Below are 21568 nucleotides of genomic sequence, written 5' to 3'. Positions count from 1 at the left end.
CTTTATCTCTGGGTCCCAAGAGGGCACAGAGCGTCTGTCACCAGCAGGCAGCTGCGGGCGGTTCGAGAGTGTCTTTAAAGACCCTACTCATGCCCAACTGTAGAACCAGGTAAGTGTTGCACTGCACACTCAGACCCCGCTTCAGTCAGTCTACGAGCCACCCGAGTCGGGTGCTTTGGTGGTTTCGCTGGTCCCGCTTGCATGGTATCTAGGAGCCTGGCTATGTGATTCTATTTGCCCGGTGCCTCACCCGCTGAGGCTCTTGTTGCCCTAAGAAAAATTTGCATCCTCAACTATCCCGACAAGTGGCTTATACTAACACAGTCTTGGGATCTGTTGTTCTTGCACAGGAACTTGGTGCTCAGGCACCTTAGCCAGTTGGTCAGACTGTACGTTTCTCCAGGAAGGAGTGCCCCTACAACAGGTCTCTAGGCATGCTGTGGTACACACTGGATGCCTCTACCACCTGATGGGGTGCCATGTACAACAGGCAAGCAGTCTCGGGGGTGTTATGCCACTGCACCCCAACTGCAGTGACATATAATTTGCCTGGAGTTGTTAGCAGTGCACCCTGCCTTAAACCACCATTATGAAGCAAGCACTTACTGGTCCGTATGGACAACACTGCGACGGTTCCCTACATCAACCATCAACATGGTCTGCGCTCCTGTCACATGTTGCAACTCGCCCGCCACCTCCTCCTCTGGAGTCAAAGGCATCTGAGGTCGCTTTGTGTCATTCATATTCGGGGCAGCTTAGATAGACCTGTTTGCCTCTCCGGAAACATCCTACTGTGCAAATATGTTTCCCCCAGTGAGCCTTCTTGTGCAGACACTGTGCAAAGTCAGGGAGGATGAGGAGCAGTTCTTGCTCATTGGGCCCTATTGGCCCAATCTGACCTGGTTCCCAGAATTGATGCTCCTCGCAACAGAGCCTCCTTGGCAGATTCCTCTGAGGAAGGATCTACTGACTCAGAGATGGGTCACTCTGTGGCGGGTCACTCTGTGGCACCCACATCCAGACCTCTGGAAACTCCATGTCTGGTCCCTGGATGGGATGCGGAGGTTCTAGGTGACCTACCCCAAGAGGTAGTGGACAACATAACTTTGGCTCGAACACAGTCTACGAGACATGCCTTTGCCGTGAAGTCAGACCTGTTCGTCGGTTGGTGTTCCTTTCATCGGGAGGACTCCCAGAGATGCTCAATCAGCACTTATTTAGTCAATTATCCCATTAAATTTAACTCTTTGATGACTTGGGATTTATGACTTGGGAGACTTGCTTGTGACTTGAAAGTCCCACCTCTGCAGAGATGCCCAATCAGAGTGGTGCTTCCTTTCTGCAGCAAGGGTTGGGGCAAAGGCTGTCTCTCTCCACCCTTAAAGTCTACGTTGCTGTTATTTCCGTGAATCACGACCCTGTAGAGGGGAAGATGGTAGGAAAGCATGACATGGTCATCAGGACCTGACTCTTTTACCCATGCAACATTTCTTTACCAAACCTCATTCAAAATGTTACCCACATCTTGAAGAGCAAAAAGAGACCAAACTGTTTTGTGAACAGTCAATGACCATCAACAAAAGAGAGGAAAGCCGCACTCGAATCTGCCCGAGTAAGTATACAGCGTGATACTAACACTCCCTCCACCTCTACTCCGTGTGCTTCTCTGCACAGGTCCGGCGCACCCAGGACGCAATCCTCCCAGATGTCCTTCACTCCGGCGCTGGGACTCCATGGACCCTGGGTGCAGCAGCAGCGGAAGACGCGAGCCAGGCCCCGGGCAAGGACCTCTCCCCCTCCGCCGCCTCCGGGCTTCGAGATCTCCACCCTGAACTGCTTCGCTCCCCTCCGCGAGACGGAATGCGACGCTGTGATCATCGGAGACTACATCATCCAGTATGTTCGTGCTAACTTAGCTAACGGTAAAGTGCACACTCACTGTTTTTGTGGTAGATATCGTACCTAAAAGCGATGATGTTACCGATCATTTCCTTGTCGTGCATGCTGAGTATTACTGATATTAAGTATATAGTTCTGCGCTATCGTCTGGGCAGAACTATTGTTCCTGTTACCAAAGATAGGTTCAAAAATAACCTGCCTGATTTATCTCAACTGCTCTGTGTACCCATAAATACACATGAACTAGACAAAATGAAATTCTTTACTGATAAAATAGACAACATCAGAAATGCAATAACAAATATAGATACTACACCAAATGATACTTCAGCATTAATCATTACACCCGAAGAAAAACTGCAGTGCTTTACAACTATAGAACAGGAAGAATTAAATAAACTTATCACCACGTCTAAACCAACATGCCTATTAGATCCTGTACCCACTAAATTACTAAAAGAGTTGTTACCTGTAGCAGAAGTACTGCTTCTTAATATTGTTAACTTATCATTATTTTTAGGTCATGTCCCAAAACCATTCAAACTGGCGGTTATTAAGCCTCATATTAAGAAACCACAGCTAGACCCTAGTGAATTGGCAAATTACAGACCCATTTCTAATCTTCCATTTATGTCTAAAATTTTGGAAAAAGTTGTGTCTGCTCAATTGTGCTCCTTCTTGCAAAAAAAAAAAAAAGATCTCTTTGAAGAATTTCAGGCCCCACCATGGCACAGAAACTGCACTTGTAAAAATCACAAATGACTTGTGTCAGATCAAGGCTGCGTCTCATTGCTAGTTTTACTTGATCTTAGTGCTGCGTTCGACACTGTAGATCATGACATACTCATAGATCGATTACAAAGCTATACAGGTATTCAAGGGAAGGCTTTAAGATGATTCAGATCATACCTGTCCAATCGCTACCACATTATTTATTTAAACGGGGAGTCATCGCAACTATCACCAGTAAAGTATGGAGTGCCACAAGGATCTGTCCTTGGTCCTCTGCTATTTTCTATTTACATGTTACCCCTTGGTAATATTTTTAGGAAATATGGGATTAGTTTCCATTGTTATGCTGATGATACTCAACTACATATTTCAACAAGACCAGATGAAACTTCTAACTTAGCAAAGTTAACAGAGTGTGTAAAAAATGTGAAAGACTGGATGACCAATAATCTTCTACTATTAAATTCAGATAAGACCAAGATATTAGTTATTGGACCAAAAAACAGGACACAGAATCTCTTAAACTGCAATTTGCAACTAGACAGATGTACTGCTATTTCCTCTACAGTCAAAAATCTGGGTGTTATATTAGACAGCAACCTGTCTTTTGAAAATCATATTTCTAATGTTACAAAAACAGCATTCTTCCATCTTAGAAATATTGCCAAGCTACAGAACATGTTACCTGTTTCTGATGCAGAAAAGTTAGTTCATGCATTCATGATGTCTAGACTGGACTATTGTAAAGCACTACTACACTCAAAAAAATAATTCGGTCTAAAAATAAACTTTATGTAATTCAATTAAATGCTAATTTTCCATGTATTTGGATTACATAGTTTTAATATAAACATATTAATAAACTTAATGTGATTCATATGCATCAGTGATACGTGAATGAAACAGGTAAGGTTTATGTAATATTTCCCAGTGTTAAACAAGCACTGCTCAGTGTTCATGTGTTTCCACACTACAGAGTGTTCAAGTAGCATTGACACAGTGTTGGAGTTAATGAGATCATTATGTGATGATTGATCATTAATGATGAACACCTGCTGAATCATCAATGGAAAGAGAAACACAAGAACTACAGCTGACTTCAACCACAGCCTTAGAGGAAATCAACTCAAATAAAACAATACATTAAACCTCTCAAGATCTGATTCAACAACTCCACAAACAGATTGACCAGCTTCACTCATTACTAACCAGATTGTCTTCTGTCAGACTTCTAGAGAAGCTCTTATTGAGAACTAACAAACGTGTAGATGTTTTGTTTCATGTGAAATCACCATCAATGAGACCAGGGTTTCCTTTGGTTGGGATCTTGACCCGTCACATGCTAGTGTCAGTGGGGGTAGCTTTAATTGTGTAAATATAAAACACATGAAGCTTAGCCATCAAAGTCAAAGAAGAAAAAAAAGTTAGTCAATCCTCCAGATTCTTTCAAAGTCCTGATTTGATGGGTGTTGTGTTATTATAGCAGTCTCTATAGCTTCACAAGTAACTGTTTTTCATAAGTCACGAAGATTAGATACTTTGTATTTCATTTTGTGCTCAAAAAGTTTTCATCTGTATCACCTTCAAATCCAAAAACATCAAGAATCTGTATATGAATCTCAACAATGGTGACGGTCAACAATATGTGTCATGTTGCAATGCATGCTGGGTACAAGTTTGGTAAAAGACCCTCCCATGTATCCCAGCATGCATTGCAACATGAATAAACAATGCAGTGGAATTGTCAGATTATTTTTATTTTATTCTTAATAATTGTTTTTATGCTTCCTTTTTTGTTGAGACTTTTTAATAGCTTGTTTTAAGATGTTCAGAGATGTATCTGAACATTTTGTTGATTATCACCATTGTTGAGATTCATATGCTGATTCATGATGTCTGTGGTCTTTAGAAAGAAACAGATGAAAACTTTTAGCACACAAAGTATGATAAAATGATTCAGCTAATATGATTTATACATCACATAAATGTAAAGCTGTAAGTAGGCCTAATATTAAAGTAACACAACATCCATCTATGCAACAAATAAAGTTCAAAAGAAATTGACACACTAACAGATCCCCTACTTTTTTTTTATACTTTGTTGGCCAAGCTCAACATGTTTGATTTAAGTACAACAAAAGCTATCAGCACAACATTAAACCTAGCATGTTACGGGTCAAGAGCCCAACCAAAGGAAACCCTGGTCTCATTGATGGTGATTTCACATGAAACAAAACATCTACACGTTTGTTAGTTCTCAATAAGAGCTTCTCTAGAAGTCTGACAGAAGTCAATCTGGTTAGTAATGAGTGAAGCTGGTCAATCTGTTTGTGGAGTTGTTGAATCAGATCTTGAGAGGTTTAATGTATTGTTTTATTTGAGTTGATTTCCTCTAAGGCTGTGGTTGAAGTCAGCTGTAGTTCTTGTGTTTCTCTTTCCATTGATGATTCAGCAGGTGTTCATCATTAATGGTCAATCATCACATAATGATCTCATTAACTCCAACACTGTGTCAATGCTACTTGAACACTCTGTAGTGTGGAAACACATGGACACTGAGCAGTGCTTGTTTAACACTGGGAATAATTACATAAACCTTACCTGTTTCATTCACGTATCACTGATGCATATGAATCACATTAAGTTTATTAATATGTTTATATTAAAACTATGTAATCCAAATACATGGAAAATTAGCATTTAATTGAATTACATAAAGTTTATTTTTAGACCGAATTATTTTTTTGAGTGTAGGTGGCTGTCCTACATCTTCAATAAACAAGCTACAGGTAGTCCAAAATGCAGCTGCTAGAGTCCTTACCAGGTCAAGAAAATATGATCATATTACTCAAATTTTACAGTCTCTGCACTGGCTACCTATTAGGTTCTGTATCACTTGCAAAATATTACTTCTTACTTATAAGGCAAGAAGGTCACAAAACTCTGGACTTTTGGTAGTAGCTAGGATAGCAAAGTCCACTAAAGGAGGGAGAGCCTTTTCACATTTGGCTCCCAAACTCTGGAATAGCCTCCCTGATAACGTTCAGGGGTTCAGACACACTCTCTTTGTTTAAATCTAGATTAAAGACTCATCTCTTTAGCCAAGCATTCACATAATGTATCTCATAACATTGTACTTCAGTTACATCTGATCACATACAGATCAACATTCTTCAGCTTGGGCTAAACACATAATTTTTGCTTGGTTGGAACAGCAGCTACGCTAATTATTTCTCTATTTGTTTCTCTGTTGTTGCCATGGTATTTCCATCCCGTGATAACTAGGAATTACACAAGATTAAGTCTGGATTCAGAATACCCGAGAAGAGATGATGTCAACCCCTCAGAGGACCGCCAATGATGCCAGCCTTGAAAAAACATACAGCACTACACAATTTTTCTACAAGTTTGATTGCAACACATAATCATTACTATTAGTGTTCATCATCTGTTTGATTACACCATTACTGATTTTAACATTTATACCATATGTACATCGACTTGACATACAGTAGTCAGCACTAATAAGCTACTAAATATATTGCAGTAGCCTACATTTTTGTACAGCTGCTTTGCAACGATTTGTATCGTGAAAAGCGTTATACAAATAAACTTGAATTGAATTGCTTATTACTCGCACTGCGATCAGCGGCAGCTGAATGCAACCATAGCATGCCAATGTGCATTGGCTCGTTTAGTTTACACTCGAAGTAGATTGGTCTCTCTAGCAAGATTCCCAATTTGTCGGTATCAGTGTGATGTCTCAGAGTCATGTGTGGGTTTATGGGCATTAGTCTGAAGCTTTTCAACATGTTGCACACTAATAACAAATAAACTTGTGGTCAAAGGTGGAAAAACTTGCTCTTGCATCTTAGATGTCCAAGCGATATTTGGACAGTTTCATAAAATAAATCAACTTGTGCTATGAAAACCATAAGAAATAAAAAATAAATAAATAAATAAAAAAAATGTGTAAGTCATTTTACTTACACAAGGCATAAATGAATTAATCTGTAAATAAACTTATAAAAAAGAAAAAAAGAGACTAAAATACAACTTTCAATGACTAAAACTAGACTAAATGTCATCAGTTTTCGACGACTAAAACTATACGAAAATGTCATCAGTTTTCGTCAACTAAAACTAGACAAAAATAGTCATGGATAATTCTGACAAAAATAAGACAAAAATGCTCAGACTTTTAGTTGACAAAAACTAGACTAAAAAGAGTATGAACGTGACTAAAACTAATAAAAACTAAAATGACAGCTTCACACAAAGAATAGACTAAAACTAAAATTAAAACCAACCGCCAAAAACAATACTAGGTAACTGTATTATAAGAAGAAAAATTGACTCTGGGCCGTTGCATTATTAGAAATACAATATATACCCGAAGCTTCATGTGATGCCTGCATTGCCACTTCGGCATTGTATTAATAATTTAATAGCCCTGAGTTGCTTATTTCTTATCTAAACAGCACATAAAAACAAAAAAGGAAACATGAAATGTGAGCAGTTCTGAGTCAGTAATAAAGAAGAAATACTGCTTAATATACACAGCACTGTTTCCTGACAATTTTCCAAAGATTTCAACAACAAAATGAAGTAGCTCTGACATGTCTTGCCATTAAAATAATTGATTCTGTTAAATTGAAAAAAGAAAAGAAATGATCATACTAGTTGCTGTACTGACATGTTCTAAGACTGTGGTGTGTTCACTAAGTGGAAATGTGTTCACAAAGTGAAACACTGTCAAAATAATGGCTGCAAAAATGTTTTCTTAGTCAAAAAGCACCATACTGATTGGATTTAATTAAACTGAAATGTTCATTTGTTTTACAATTTACAAAGGACAATTTATTATACATTTTTGTTTTATATATGGTCATGTCTTAAATTGAGGCTGAAGTTTCTGAGGTCTAGTCACTAGAAAATGGTTAATTGCATACAAATAAAATTAACAGGTTTGCAAAGCATTTCACACAATACTTTAGATAATGGAATTAGATGCTTAAAAATAATGATTATTACTTATTATAGATTACTAGCAAGAAATACTTAAATGTTTAAAAATAAATAAATACACTTTTTAACCCTGTGTAAATCTTAAGAGATTTTAAATATCTACAGTAAATATGAAGTTCCAGGTAAATAAGAACTTAGAAAAATAGTTAAGAAAATTTTCTATTCAGACTTTTTTTTTCCTTATAAATGAGAAACCTGTTTATACATATATTACATATATAATTAATTAATTAATGCATGCACAATATGTAAATATCAGATACACACATACAAATTCAGAGTCCTGTTCTAAAACTTGAAAAAACATGTACATCTGTAAAATAAGAAACATTTAAATGTGTTCAAATAGTCATTTATTTAGTAGTAATAAACAGTGCATCATTACACCTTTGTTCATTTTTCAAATTAAAACCAAGAGCAAGTATTTTTCTTTGTAATATTTTTGTAAGACTATTGCTGATCTCCTTTGTTCTAATTCCATAAATAAGTGGATGTAGGAGTGGAGGGATCAGGATAAAATGAATTGACATAAACACATTAACTTCTTTTGAAAGGCTCATATTAAATCGATTGTATATCACAGAAAATAGAGAGGCCAGTGAAAAATTAATAAAAGTAATTAAGTGTGGTGTGCATGTTTTTAGAGCCTTTTTTCGGGCACTTACTGATGCATTTAAAGAGACAAACAATATCCGCACATATGATAAGATGACAAAGATTAGAGGTAGAACAACAAAAACAAGTACCAGACATATGCCATACAGGTCTCCCAAGGTATTTCTGACACAGGAGAGATTAACAACCGCCAAATTGTCGCAAAATAACTTGTTTATTGTATACCTGCACATTGGCAGCCTTGAGGTAAGATAAACCTGTACAGCCAGAGAGCAGATAGGAACACAGTACACAATAAAAAGCAGTAGTCTAATTTTAGCTGGAGTCATTATATTGTGATATTGTAGAGGCTTGCAAATCGAAACATATCTATCATATGCCATAAGTGTTAGTATTGAATAAGCACATGTTCCATAAACATTAATATAAAATACTTGCAGAATACAGTCAGTATACAGAATGTCTTTCATATCATCAATAAGATTCTCCATTATTTTAGGAAGTACAGCAGATGATCCAATTAGTCCATTAATAGCCAGGTTGAATAAAAATATGTACATGGGCTTATGGAGAGATGTGTCCAAGCAGATCACAAGCATCAATATTACATTTGCAAAAACAGTTGTAAGATATACTACAAGAGAGATTACAAAAACTCCATAATTAAGTGCACCAGGAGGTCCATAGCTGGTAAAAATCAGAGTGATATTCAAACTTTGCAGAAACATTTTTCTGTTGAAGAGAAAGAAAGATATTTCACATTAGAACAAAGGATGGACTATATAGTATTTAATCAAAATATTATATTTTGAAATATCCATTTACCTATTGTTTCCAGACTCTCTTGTCTTCTGAGGATCTTAGCTGCTGTACAGTAGCTTTATATCACTTTGTTCCACAAGTCCCACCTCTATTGGATTTCATCTGCTTAAAGGCCCAACCCCCTTTTATATCAAACTTTCAAACAAAATTATAATAACAGGCATGGAAGTATTAAAATGTTAATCTTTTCACAGCAGTTTTATTAAATAAATAAGATAATGCAGTATATGAGTAATAATATCCACAAGGAAGCGAAAACATCAACATAACAGCTTTGTATGTAAAACAAAGACAATAGCAGAGAATAAACTGAGAACACCAAGGAGCAGAACTGGGTTCTGTTCTTTATACCTTGAGATAATTTGACAGATGCCAGATCCTTTGATCATGATAACTGATCTCAAGCTTATTTGTTTCTGCATAAAAGTTTGTGTATTTGATTTAAATATCTTGATCAGAGCCGGCCCAAGGCATAGCAAACTAAACGGCTGCTTAGGGCCCCGTGGCCACCAGGGGGCCCCCAAGAGTACATGAAATTACATCGTTTTTTATTTTTATTTTTTATTTATATATGTATAATATTTCAATGGATATCATATTGGTAATGAAAACCATTATTCAATAAAAAAAAAAAAACTACAACGCAATATTATTTTAACTGGCTGCTGCAGGATGCATGCACAGTTGGAGTATGACAGCCACACTCTAAAAAAGGATGTGTTAATTATTAACACATTTTTTGTGTTATTGCCATTTTAACACATTTTTGTGTCATTTTAAGTTGATCATGTGTAAAGAGAGAGTGAGAGAGAGAAACAACACAATGTGTCCAACACAAAATGTGTTAAATATCATCCAATCACATTACTGCCTACGTCACCGCATAAGCTCTATTTACATTGGTGGATGATGTGGATGCACTCACGTCAAGTTTATGGATTTCTCTGATAAAAATATAATGTTCCCAGAGCATTCTCAGAACGTCCCTCTGGTGTCAATGATATTCACAGAACGTTTCCCAAGACGCTCATGATGTGGAGATCTTTACAGGGTTGGGGAACGTTATTTCAGGAACCTTCAGGGATTAACACATCTCAGAGTGGATTTGGTCCCACAATACAGCATTAAAGTAACACTGAAGCAGAGTTGAACTTAATGAGAATGTACACAGGCAGAATTACTGAAGAAAAGAGAAACAAACAAAGAAGAAGAGAAGAGACCAGCAGAAGCACAACTACAACTGACTTCCAGTCACAGCCCCAGATCAAATCAACTGAATAAAACACAATAAATCTCTGAAGAGCTGTTTCTTAAAACATAACCATCACTGTGCTCAGTGTTTACTTTTGTTGGGTCTCGACCCTAAAATCTACAAGTATGTTTTTTCTAGATTATATTTTTTTTATAGATATATTCTCAGAAGGTGAATACAAGTGGACAAGACCTAAGAGAAAATATGATTAGGAAGATACAGGTACATTGACGATGAAAGTAATAATCCCATAATGACTGTTTTATTTACGCACCAATGAATATAGGAAACTGTAACTTTTGCAGATTGAACTTTAACAGGTTATAGATGAATTATACAGATTTCTATGAATTTTGAATGGCAGACATAGAGTTGAAGGATCAGCATATGAATCTCAACGATGGTGACAATAAATATAAAGCAATTCATTCTGGGATCCATGGATGGGTTTTGATTGGTGCTCCCAGAATGCACTGCAGCATGAAGCTTTTTGTTTTTTTGTCACCATCATTGAGATTCATATGCTGATTATTGATGAATGTTTGCATCTACAGTTCAGTTCTTCTAAAAGTCTGGAGTGGAAAGTGTTTTTAGAATTAATCAAATTACCAAGTTAATATATAAATTTCATCAACAGCAATATATTTGCTTAATTCTCATGAAACAACCACAGATAGACTCATCAGAAGAGATCAATAGGTTATAACATGAACAACCACTCAAAACCTCTTGATCATGCATCCATCTGGATTTCTGTACTTTTCTGTTTACAAATGTTTAGCAAACACTGCTTTAAACAGCCTGAGAGAAAACTGATGTTAGTAAATGAAGGCTCAAGATCACAACTAAAGCAAACACTGATCACATTAATGGTAAGTTCAAAAGAAAAAAATCAACATCTCAACTTCTGTTCTATAATAACTTTTTAGACAAACTGGTCAGTAATGTGTGAAGCTGGTGATGCTGTTTGTGGAGTTTCTGATTCTCTTTCATTCTGCTTGTTAACATTATCAGTTCAACTCTGCTTCAGGGTTCATTTGACACTCTGTATTGTGGGACCAAAAACACTGAGTATTTTTTTTTAAACATTTTATTTTTATTTTTTTATTGCATTCATTTGTGAACTGGTTAAGAAAAGCACATCTATGCAAATTGTGTGAGTTTAACACGTTAGTGTGTTAAATATTTTAACACACTGCCTGTGTTAAGAAGAATAACACACTGGTTGTGTTAAAATTTATTTAACACAAAATGTGTTGTCCTGAACTAGACACACAGATGTGTTAAGATATAACACATGTTGTGTTGTTTTTAACACATCTGCTGTTTTATTTTTATTTATTTTAAATTGCAAGCTAACATTAGCTGGCTAGGTAATTAAGTGAACAAAAAAGTTAATGTTTTATTTAAGCAAATGTTTTCAAATTTAAGCTTTGCAATATTAATATATTATAATACAACACATTACTTAGCTGGATTAAGTTTTTGCATCCTGTGTAAAAATAACTTTCCTAGATTATATTTTTGTAATAAAATTAATAAAATAATAAAAGCTTCTGTTTCATAAACATTGAGCAAATAATAAAAATAGCTTCTGTTTTATAACTTTCGTACTGATAACAGTTTAACATTGCTTACATTAGCCTACGTTTGGGGTCTGTGTTATTATATCATTATGTCTTAATGTTTTAGGTGTACAGATGGCTTGCTGCCATATATATTTTTCATATAAAAATACTTGAAAAAATTTTTTTGACTAATTTGTAGTTCTTTGGTATTTAGCTTTTATTAATTTTATAATTGTATTATTTATTACATTATTTATTTTATTTGTAGTTGATTGTATTGCACTTTTTACATTACAATTTTCTGAACAAAAGTAATTAAAGTGGTTAACGTTACCCTTATATTTTATTATTTATTTTATTTGTAGTTGATTGTATTGCACTTTTTACATGTTGCAAAAAAATAAATTAAAGTGGTTAAAGTGTTTACAGTAAGAGCATTGTCTACTAGTTAATTTTGCTACTTTTCAGTACACCACATTAAGTATGCCAACTGGTACTGCAAGTCCTTGGAATGTTAAAGTGCAAAAAATTAATACATGACTACTCCTGTGGGTTTGCTACTGTTACAATTAAAGATCATAGCAAACATTGGTATGATGTAAGCAACACAGCTACAAAAAAATTTTAATTTATATTGGGTGTGTTAGATTTATAGTGTGTGAATAATAAAGAATTGACAATAATTAGTCATATTGGTGGCACAGAGGGGCCCCCAAATAAAATTCTGCTTAGGGCCCCCTGAAGGCTTGGACTGGCCCTGATCTTGATCAAGTTGTCTGAGATTACCCTGTGTCGTCATGTTCATTAGAAAGGGTTGATATATCAAGGCTCTGGTAGAGCCTTATGGATTTGGACAAAAAACAGTTAAGACAAGATCTGGAGAAAGATATCAAAGGGGAATCAAACATTCATATAACAGCTGGCTATATTTCATCCTCTAGTCACCTGAATGCCTTCCCGAAGCTAAGCTAAGTTTTCGTCTTACTCATTGCTTAAAGCTATTAAGGTATTATCAAATATTGTTTGAGGCTTATCTAGTCATTCAGTACCTGTTGCTTTAGGTTCCCTCTTGAGGGAATTTTAAACCACGTCCTCTAGTGGTCGCTATGGGGAACACCACCAGCTTGACTCAGCCTGTAACAACACATCCGGCGTGCCTGTACATCACTACTGGTGCGACCACAGTATAAAAGGGCACCAGTAGAACATAACATTATCTTCTTCGTCTTCACTGACTTTTTGTCTGAGTGCATGTTCTCTCACAAGAGGCTTTGGAATAACAGCTCGCGTGTGATGTGTGTGGTAAAGAGCAAGCGCTTTCAGCTCCCGAGGGAGATTGTTGCGTGAGGGAATTGAATGCAATCATTGCATTCATTCCTTGTTTCTTGTGAACACGCTCTGATACCTGCAGCTTTCATACAGATCGAGCAATATCAACTCTCGAGGGAGCAGAATGTAATCGTTGCATTCATTGCTTGTTTCTTGCGAGAGGCACGCTACTCATGCTTTCACAAGCTCACGGGCCATGTGTGTGTGGTGAATAGCAGCATGTCCAGCTCTCAAGGGAACTGATGTACTCATCGTGATGCATTCGCAAAGGAGGGAAGTGAGTCTTCACTGTTTTCCCGATTTTGCGTGAGTGCGTTCACCTCTCGCGGCATTAACAACGCATTCATGTCGGCGGCTCCTTTCTTGCTTGATGCCCAGAGTGTGTTTAGTTCCTGCGGAAGCTGAATATATGCAGCACATTGCAATTGTGGAGTTAACTAACTGCCAAAAGTGGACCTCCTTAATATAGCCATCTGAGGGTGGCTATAGTTCTTCCATGGTTATGGCAGGATGGACTTAACTGCAGCTATCTGAGGCTAACTATGTCTTAATTTTTCCCCTTCTTCCTACTCTTTGTGCTTTCGGTCTGTTCCACCTCTGGTAGCCCTATTCACATAGATATCTGAGGATGAATGTGTGCTAGCTTAGTAACTGCTCCCCTTTCTAGGGTTATTAAGCGGTCTTCTTGAGCCCTTGCCTAGATGGTGCTGTCTCCCCTGCTAGGGTTATAAGTAGATGACCCACTATGATGGTCTTGGCAGCTTCACAGCATGGTTTTCCTGGGAACCATGGAATGGGTGAGTACTGTCCTGCTACTTTGTGTTCATCCTGTTTTGCTGTATGTCTGGGACCTTATGTTTTTTCTTTCTCTTAGGCAGGTCCTCTTCGAGCACCCGCTCTGGTCTTTGACTACAGTTGTGGCCTACTCGTCTAATTGGATCTGTCCCCGACATATCTACCTGGATGCTGTGGCCACTCTTGACCTTCAGGTCGCACTTCAGGTAAGCTCTTGGAAATCCTGCCCTGAGGGTATCTTTTCTGGGTATCCACCCAATCATCATACACTGACCTCATACCGTCTATCATACCGTCGTATGTCTTGCTATTGGCTCTTATTTGGGACCTGTTTGTTGTTCTAAGTTTATGTCTTTCAGGGAATGGCTCATCCTTTCGGAAGCACCCCTTTCAGCCTAAGGGCAGGGGAGATTGCTGTTTCTATGCAGCTTTAAGAGTAAAGAGTTGATGGATAGGGCATGGCATGCTCCCCTCTCTGCGAAAGGGTATGTTATAGAGTGCCACGCACCGGCGGGCCAGGTGTTCCTCCCTGTCGCTCAGTGTTTGGAGCCTGTCCTTGATTCTCACTTCGCAGGCCTTGTGGATAGGGCATGGCATGCTCCCCTCTCTGCAGAAGGGTACCTTATAACCCTGTCTCTCAGGGTTAAGAGCCTGTCCTCTACTGATATCCACTATTTGAAAGATGTTCAAGTATAGCTCCATGGCAGTACCATCAGTCGACAAGCAGCTTGCGAGCTGTCTGTCCTGACTGGGTGTAGCATTGCTCCCCTCACAGTGAGGGTTGACCCCTAGTATTGCCCGTCATTGACAATCACCTGGAGCCTTCGAGTGTGACCTCTCTGGCACACCTTTCTCAAATCCATGTTATAGTAAGTGTGCACACTAGTCTTTGGGTACTTTCTAAAATCCACGAGACTGGTAAGCGCACACAGAAGTCTTTGGGCACTTTCTAAAATCCTGTATGGTATGAGTCACGCACTAGACTTCATTCCCATTCTTAAGTTGGTTTAAAACCCTGGTCTCTTTGGGCCCAACTCCACTTAGGTATCATCGCAGATACCTTTTGACCATCTGCTACCTAGGACTTGTTGAGGCACTCCTAGGCTAGGCCCTTAATAAAACGGTTTCTAAATGTTTTATTTTTATTTATTATTATCACCCCCCCCCCCCCCCCAGTGAACAAGTGAATCATGCAGCTTTAGTTTACATGTTTAATATTTCACATAATTCATTAAAATAGAAGTTTAATTTCATAAAGCACAAGTTTATATAAAAATGCACCTTTTTTGCATATTTTTTTTTAGTTGAATAAAATAGTATTTTTCCTGATAAATTTTATCATTGACGATTTCTTTAAAAAACTTTCTCTCGTCTCGTCTCGTCTCATTCTCGTGAACCCAGTCTCGTGTCTCGTCTCTGTCAGGATTTTAGTCTAGTCTGTCTTGTTTTTCCCAGTGTTCCCCCCCCCCATGTTTCCCATGCATTTGGTTTAGTCTGTTTTGTCCCCTCTAGTTTTGTTTCCCATTGGTTTAGTCTTGCCCATATTTGTTATCTCGTTTGTAACCACACCCTGTTTTCTGTGTATATCAGTCTGTGTCTGATCACACCCCAGTGTCCGTCGATAATCGTTACTTCTGTTTTGTGTTTGCTCCATGTTCTTCGTTTGTTTTCAATAAATATTAGTGTTTTCATTTACTCTGGTTCCTGCTCCTTCATCTACACTCCTCAACCTGCTAACTGTGACAGATCGACGGACCTAATATAAGAAGATGAGTCGGGATGGCTGCCACGCCGGAGTCTGTACGCAAGATGGCTGCTACACCAGAGTCTGCACGTAAGATGGCTGCCACGCCAGAGTCTGCACGCAAGATGGCCTCCGTTCCTGAGTCCTCGGCGAAGATGGCTGCCAAGCCTGAGTCCCCGGCCAAGATGGTTGCCAAGTCAGAGTCTGCACCCAAGATGGATGCCACCAAGTCAGAGTCTGCACCTGAGATGGCTGCCACCAAGTCGGAGTCTGCACCCAAGATAGTCTGCTACCATCACGGCCGCCCTACCAGCTGCTGTTCCTGCTCAGTCAAGTCAGGCAGCACCTCCTGAGTCAGGTCAAGCAGCACCACCTGAGGCAAGTCAAGCAGCACCTCCTGAGTTAAGTTTGGTTCCGCCCAGCCTTCCAGAGTCTCCGCTGGTTCCGCCCAGCCTCCCAGAGTCTCCGCTGGTTCCGCCCAGCCTCCCAGTGACCGCGCTGCCATAGCGCCCTCTAGTGACTGCTCGGCCAGAGTCTGCTCTTCCAGAGTCACCGCTGGAGACAGACAGCCCTTCAGAGTCTCTGGTGGGGTTATCCATCCCTCTAAAGCCCGCTCCTCAAGAGCTCCGTCCAGAGCCCGCTCCTCAAGCGTGCCGTCCAGAACCCGCTCCTCAAGAGCACCGTCCAGAGCCGGTGCCTCCTCCAGCGTGCCCTCCAGAGTGCCCTCCAGAGCCGGCGCCTCCTCCAGAGCCGGCGCCTCCTCCTGCGCGCCCTCCAGAGCTGGTGCCTCCTCCAGTGCGCCCTCCAGAGCTGGCACCTCCTCCAGCGCGCCCTCCTGCGCGCCCTTCAGAGCCGACGCTTTCTCCAGCACGCCCTCCTGTGCTCTCCTGGGTGGGCTACGCCCTGGGTTCTCCCAAGACAATTTTTTGGGGGGCTCCCCCCTCCTGGACTGGCTTCCTGAGCCCCCAGATCCGCCATGGCCTTATGGACTGTTTGCCCGGCCATGGCTTCCTGAGCCCCCAGATCCACCATGGCCTCCTGGACTGTTTACCTGGCCTTGGCTCCCTGAGCCCCTAGATCCACCATGGCCTTTTGGACTGTTTGACCCGCCATGGCCTCCTGAGCTCCCTGATCCACCCTGGAGACCGCCCCTGTGACCCCTGTATCCCTGCCTAGCAGGGGGGGGGGGGTAATTTCAGGATTTTAGTCTAGTCTGTCTTGTTTTTCCCAGTGTTTTCCCCCCCATGTTTCCCATGCATTTGGTTTGGTCCGTTTTGTCCCCTCTAGTTTTGTTTCCCATTGGTTTAGTCTTGCCCATATTTGTATTTCCCCCTTGTTATCTCGTTTGTAACCACGCCCTGTTTTCTGTTTATATCAGTCTGTGTCTGATCACACCCCAGTGTCCGTCGATAATCGTTACTTCTGTTTTGTGTTTGCTCCATGTTCTTTGTTTGTTTTCAATAAATATTAGTGTTTTCATATACTCCGGTTCCTGCTCTTTCATCTACACTCCTCAACCTGCTAAATGTGACAGTCTCACGGGATAAGTGTCTTGTCACACCCCTATTTAGTAGTACAGTGTAGAGGCCATGAATGTATGAACTAGCTTTTCTAGGAGAAATAAGAAATAAGTAGCCTTGTAGATGCAAATTGTATTCTAAGTGGTTCTGTGTACAGGCCTTTGGTCCAATAAGAAATATCTCTGTCTTATTGTACATTGATAAAAGAAAATTACTGGCCATCCAATATTTTATATCCTTAACACATTTTGTTAACTTGATAATTTATTAATTTCCTCTGGTCTTGATGAAATGTGGTATCATCAGCATAAGAATGGTAACTAATCCCATGTTTTCTAATTATATTTCCAAAGTGTTGTATATTGTGTATTGAAAACAGCAGAAGGCCTTAAACAGACCCTTGTGGCACTCCATACTTTACTGATATTACTCAGGTAAAACATGGAAACGGTAAAGGTCAGGCATTGGTAAGAACTACTACATTTTAATGCCTGTCCCTGAATACGAGTATAATTTTGAACAGACCATGAAAACTTCCAATCAACAACTTTTCCATTAAAGCAACACCAAAGAGGTTTTTTTTGTTTACCTTAAAATAATGTTTCCGAACTCATGTCAGTGGTTCATCAACTCATGACAGGGTGAAACGGCACTTCCACATTCGCTTTGCGACCCTCTATCGGCCATAACGGTACTATGTAAGTTTGGGTCGTCGGGTAGCGGTTTTGTAGTTCAAATAAGACTACAAATGCGACTTGCTTTATGGCAAAAATAAATAGCAAACAATGTCATTATTATGTTTTATTTAGTTTTCATACTTTCATAAAGTCATGCAACATACTCTACCTTGTCACTGGACATCGTTATTTCCCAAGCCGGTCCTGGATAGCCTCCATACAAATAACGTGCATGTGACGCGATGGTAGGCTAAATTATTTACGACAGCGGTAATGGACAATTCCGCTTCCAACCTGTAGAGGGAGCGAAGTTCTTTGGTGTTGCTTTAAAAGCAGAACATGTTAGAACACTTTATGTGTGTTTTCTTGTGTGTGTGTGTGTGTGTGTGTATATATATATATATATATATATATATATATATATATATATATATACACACACATAATACAGGGCTCGACATTAACGCTTGTCCGCTTGTCCGGGACAAGTGGATTTTGTAAATGGCAAGTGAAGGAGAATTTTACTTGCCCGACCGGAAGAGTAACCTGATTAAAATATCAATAAAAAACAATAACTAGCGTAGCACCGAAACTTTGGTGAGAATGATTCTGATTGTATTACTTACAGTGTAAACGGTGACTGAAAACGGACAGTATCAAGTATCAAGCTCGTGTAGCCTTTCTGAATCACAGACATTTTAAAACTAATAGACGCAACAGCATACACAAAGGAACAAACATACTGCGGTAGGGAAAAAAGATAAATATTGTATATTATTATTATTATTATTATAATATTGTATTACTTATTATATAGGTAAGCAACATTACGATTGCAAACATGACATTGATTTTATACAACAGTAGTTCAATAAACTAGTAGTTAATATTAACTAATATTAACTGACTTACATTTTAGACACATCACTGACCATTTTTGTTAAGGAAATACTGTAGTTCTAAGCAAAGACACAGTAGAGCAGTCGCGATTCTGACAAACACACAGCGTTGTTTCGCAGATGGGAGTTTTACTTACTCAAACATGTTCTGAGGGCAGAAAGGAAAATGATTGGTTTACAGATTCAACCAATGAGATTGAAGCAGAGGCAGGGTCAAGAAATTTGAACGTGTGGAGGGAATCCTTCAGACAAATACCTTATTAATGCTTCGTGTGAGACATTTATTGTGTAAGGGGAAGTTTACAGTAAAAACACACAAGGACCAGATATGATGAACAAAAACCAGGAGTCAAAGATTCAATCAATCGAAGTCATGTTTACTGAAGAAAATAGTTTGCAGTTTCATCAGCAGAAGTCAGCTTCAACACTCTCGATGGAGTTCGTAGGCCGCTCTGCATACATGTTCAAAATACCAGTAATTATACTCTAACAGAGGTTGCTAATTACGTCAATGCATAGGTTAGGAAGATCCTGATTGGTCAAAAACTTAGATAACTGTGAAATTTTCCACATATGGACGACAAGTCAAAGCTATTTACTAGTGATTACATAGGCGACAAAGATAAGAGGTCAGACACAACAGGCTGTCTCCAGAAGCCCGTTTATGTCCCGCGACATCGACAAATGGCGAGAACCTCCTCAGGATGATCTTCCGCTGTCACGCCTAAGATCCAAGACAGAGACTGACACACACACACACACACACACACACACACACACACACACACAGATTCACACACAGAGGCCTTATCTATCTTCAAGGTTGTCTTAGCCAGGCAAGACTCTTTATCAGTGTGGTTGGACACACACACACTTAACCAGTTAGCCTCTCCAAAAATGGAGACACATCAACTGGATTTCTATAATACAAGTCTAAGAGATTCGCATTTAATCTTTCGTTCAAGAACACGTCATAGATGTCTCGATCGCAGATGTCCTTGTCACAGCTGCTCACGTAATCAGGAGGGTCATCCTGACCTCCTGTGTGATCTCGGGTAACTGAGAAAAGAGAAACTTCAACAGGCAGAAAACACATTTGGCACACACTTTAATCTAACATCCTGTGATTTTCTATGAGGCATCTTTCTAGCCACTACTAATATCAAACAATAAATAATATTAGAGTTAAACACTGATTTATGAACTAGATCATTATACTAAAAATGTGTAAAAATTAATAAGGATATTAATTTGTAAAAAGGCCATGATGTCTTCCGACTTCCACTCCTTCAATTGCAAGGTAAGTGAATTTACCATATATTTATAAAAAAAATCAACGTATGTGTCGTTTACTAAAATAACCAGCGAACAATACGATCATATCCTATGCATTTTCATTTGATTGCTTCATCAGTCGATCGCACCAAACATGCTTTTTTAATGCTACCGCGCTGTCTGTGATACCGATATGAGCGAAAACAGAACTCAAATCTCTGTTATGTTTCATCAGTTTGCGTTAGCATTAGCGCTACTCTCAGGAGTTTACTCTATAAGTTCGTATCAGTGTTTTTAATGAATTGCGGCTGCTCTCAGGGCAGGAGTAATCAATATTAAAATTACTGATATTTTTACTGAACTGTGCGCTGCTCTCAGGGCAGGAGTAATCAATATTAAAATTACTGATATTTTTACTGAACTGCGGCTGCTCTCAGGGCAGGAGTAATCAATATTAAAATTACTGATATTTTTACTGAACTGTGCACTGCTCTCAGGGCAGGAGAAATCAATATTAAAATTACTGATATTTTTACTGAACTATATGTTGCTCTCAGGAGAGGAGTAATCAATATTAAAATTACTGATATTTTTACTGAACTGCACTGCTCCCAGGGCAGGAGTAATCAATATTAAAATTACTGATATTTTTACTGAACTGTGGCTGCTCTCAGGGCAGGAGTAATCAATATTAAAATTACTGATATTTTTACTGAACTGCGGCTGCTCTCAGGGCAGGACTACTGAATAGGTTCGTATTACTGACATTTTTAATGAACTACACGCTGCTCTCAGGACAGGAGTAATCAATAGGTTCATATTACTGTTATTTGTAGTGTACTCACATCAAAGTATTTCTGTATGACTATGCTTTGCATGGGAATTTAAGACTAACCTTAAAACATTGCAGATGCTGTGCAACAAGATTGTTCCTTTGGTTAGTCAGGTTTAGCCATCTCCATTTCAAATGCATTTCCATTGTGCATTATTTGCATTAACCCTTTATCACACAAGCCAAAAACCACCTCAAGAAACTCAGATTTTTTTCCTAGAGCCTCCCAAGTCCCAGCTTTGTACATTTAAATGTTTTCCTTATTCCTTGGTTTCCTTGGATTACCTTAAGAAACAATTTTAAAACACCTGGTTTAAACCAATCCTGTTCCTGGAGATCTGCCTTCCTACAAAATCAGGTTCAGACTTAATCAAACAAACATTAACCAGCTAATTAAGATCTTCAAGAGCACTTGATAATTACAGACAGGTTTGTTTAAACAGGATTTGAGCTGGACTCTAAGAATACAGTGTTCTAAGAAAAAAAAATACATAACTGATTGGTTGCATATATATCTTGCCTGCAATTAATAATAATAATAATAATGCTCTTAAACAATACTTTTTTTTTTTTTTTTCAGG

At 38.9% G+C, this 21568-nt stretch overlaps 1 protein-coding gene across 1 annotated transcript; it reads right to left on the bottom strand.

Moving 5' to 3' along the window:
• Positions 1 to 8012: 8012 nt before the first annotated feature.
• On the bottom strand, positions 8013 to 9002 carry or60a1 (odorant receptor, family 60, subfamily A, member 1). Its single transcript, XM_073817287.1, has one exon. It carries the CDS (start codon positions 9000 to 9002, stop codon positions 8013 to 8015), a length of 990 nt encoding a protein of 329 aa, XP_073673388.1.
• Between the last annotated feature and the right edge of the window lie 12566 nt (positions 9003 to 21568).

This window comes from Garra rufa, chromosome 14 (genome assembly GCF_049309525.1).
Source record: "Garra rufa chromosome 14, GarRuf1.0, whole genome shotgun sequence".
In the NCBI taxonomy this organism is placed as follows: domain Eukaryota; kingdom Metazoa; phylum Chordata; class Actinopteri; order Cypriniformes; family Cyprinidae; genus Garra; species Garra rufa.
Note: the sequence above shows the minus strand (reverse complement) of the source record. Positions and strands in the feature narration are given on the sequence as shown.

Bases quoted from the DNA above. Each gene is read 5' to 3' on its own strand.
- or60a1 (XM_073817287.1), bottom strand. From the start codon at position 9,002: ATGTTTCTGCAAAGTTTGAATATCACTCTGATTTTTACCAGCTATGGA.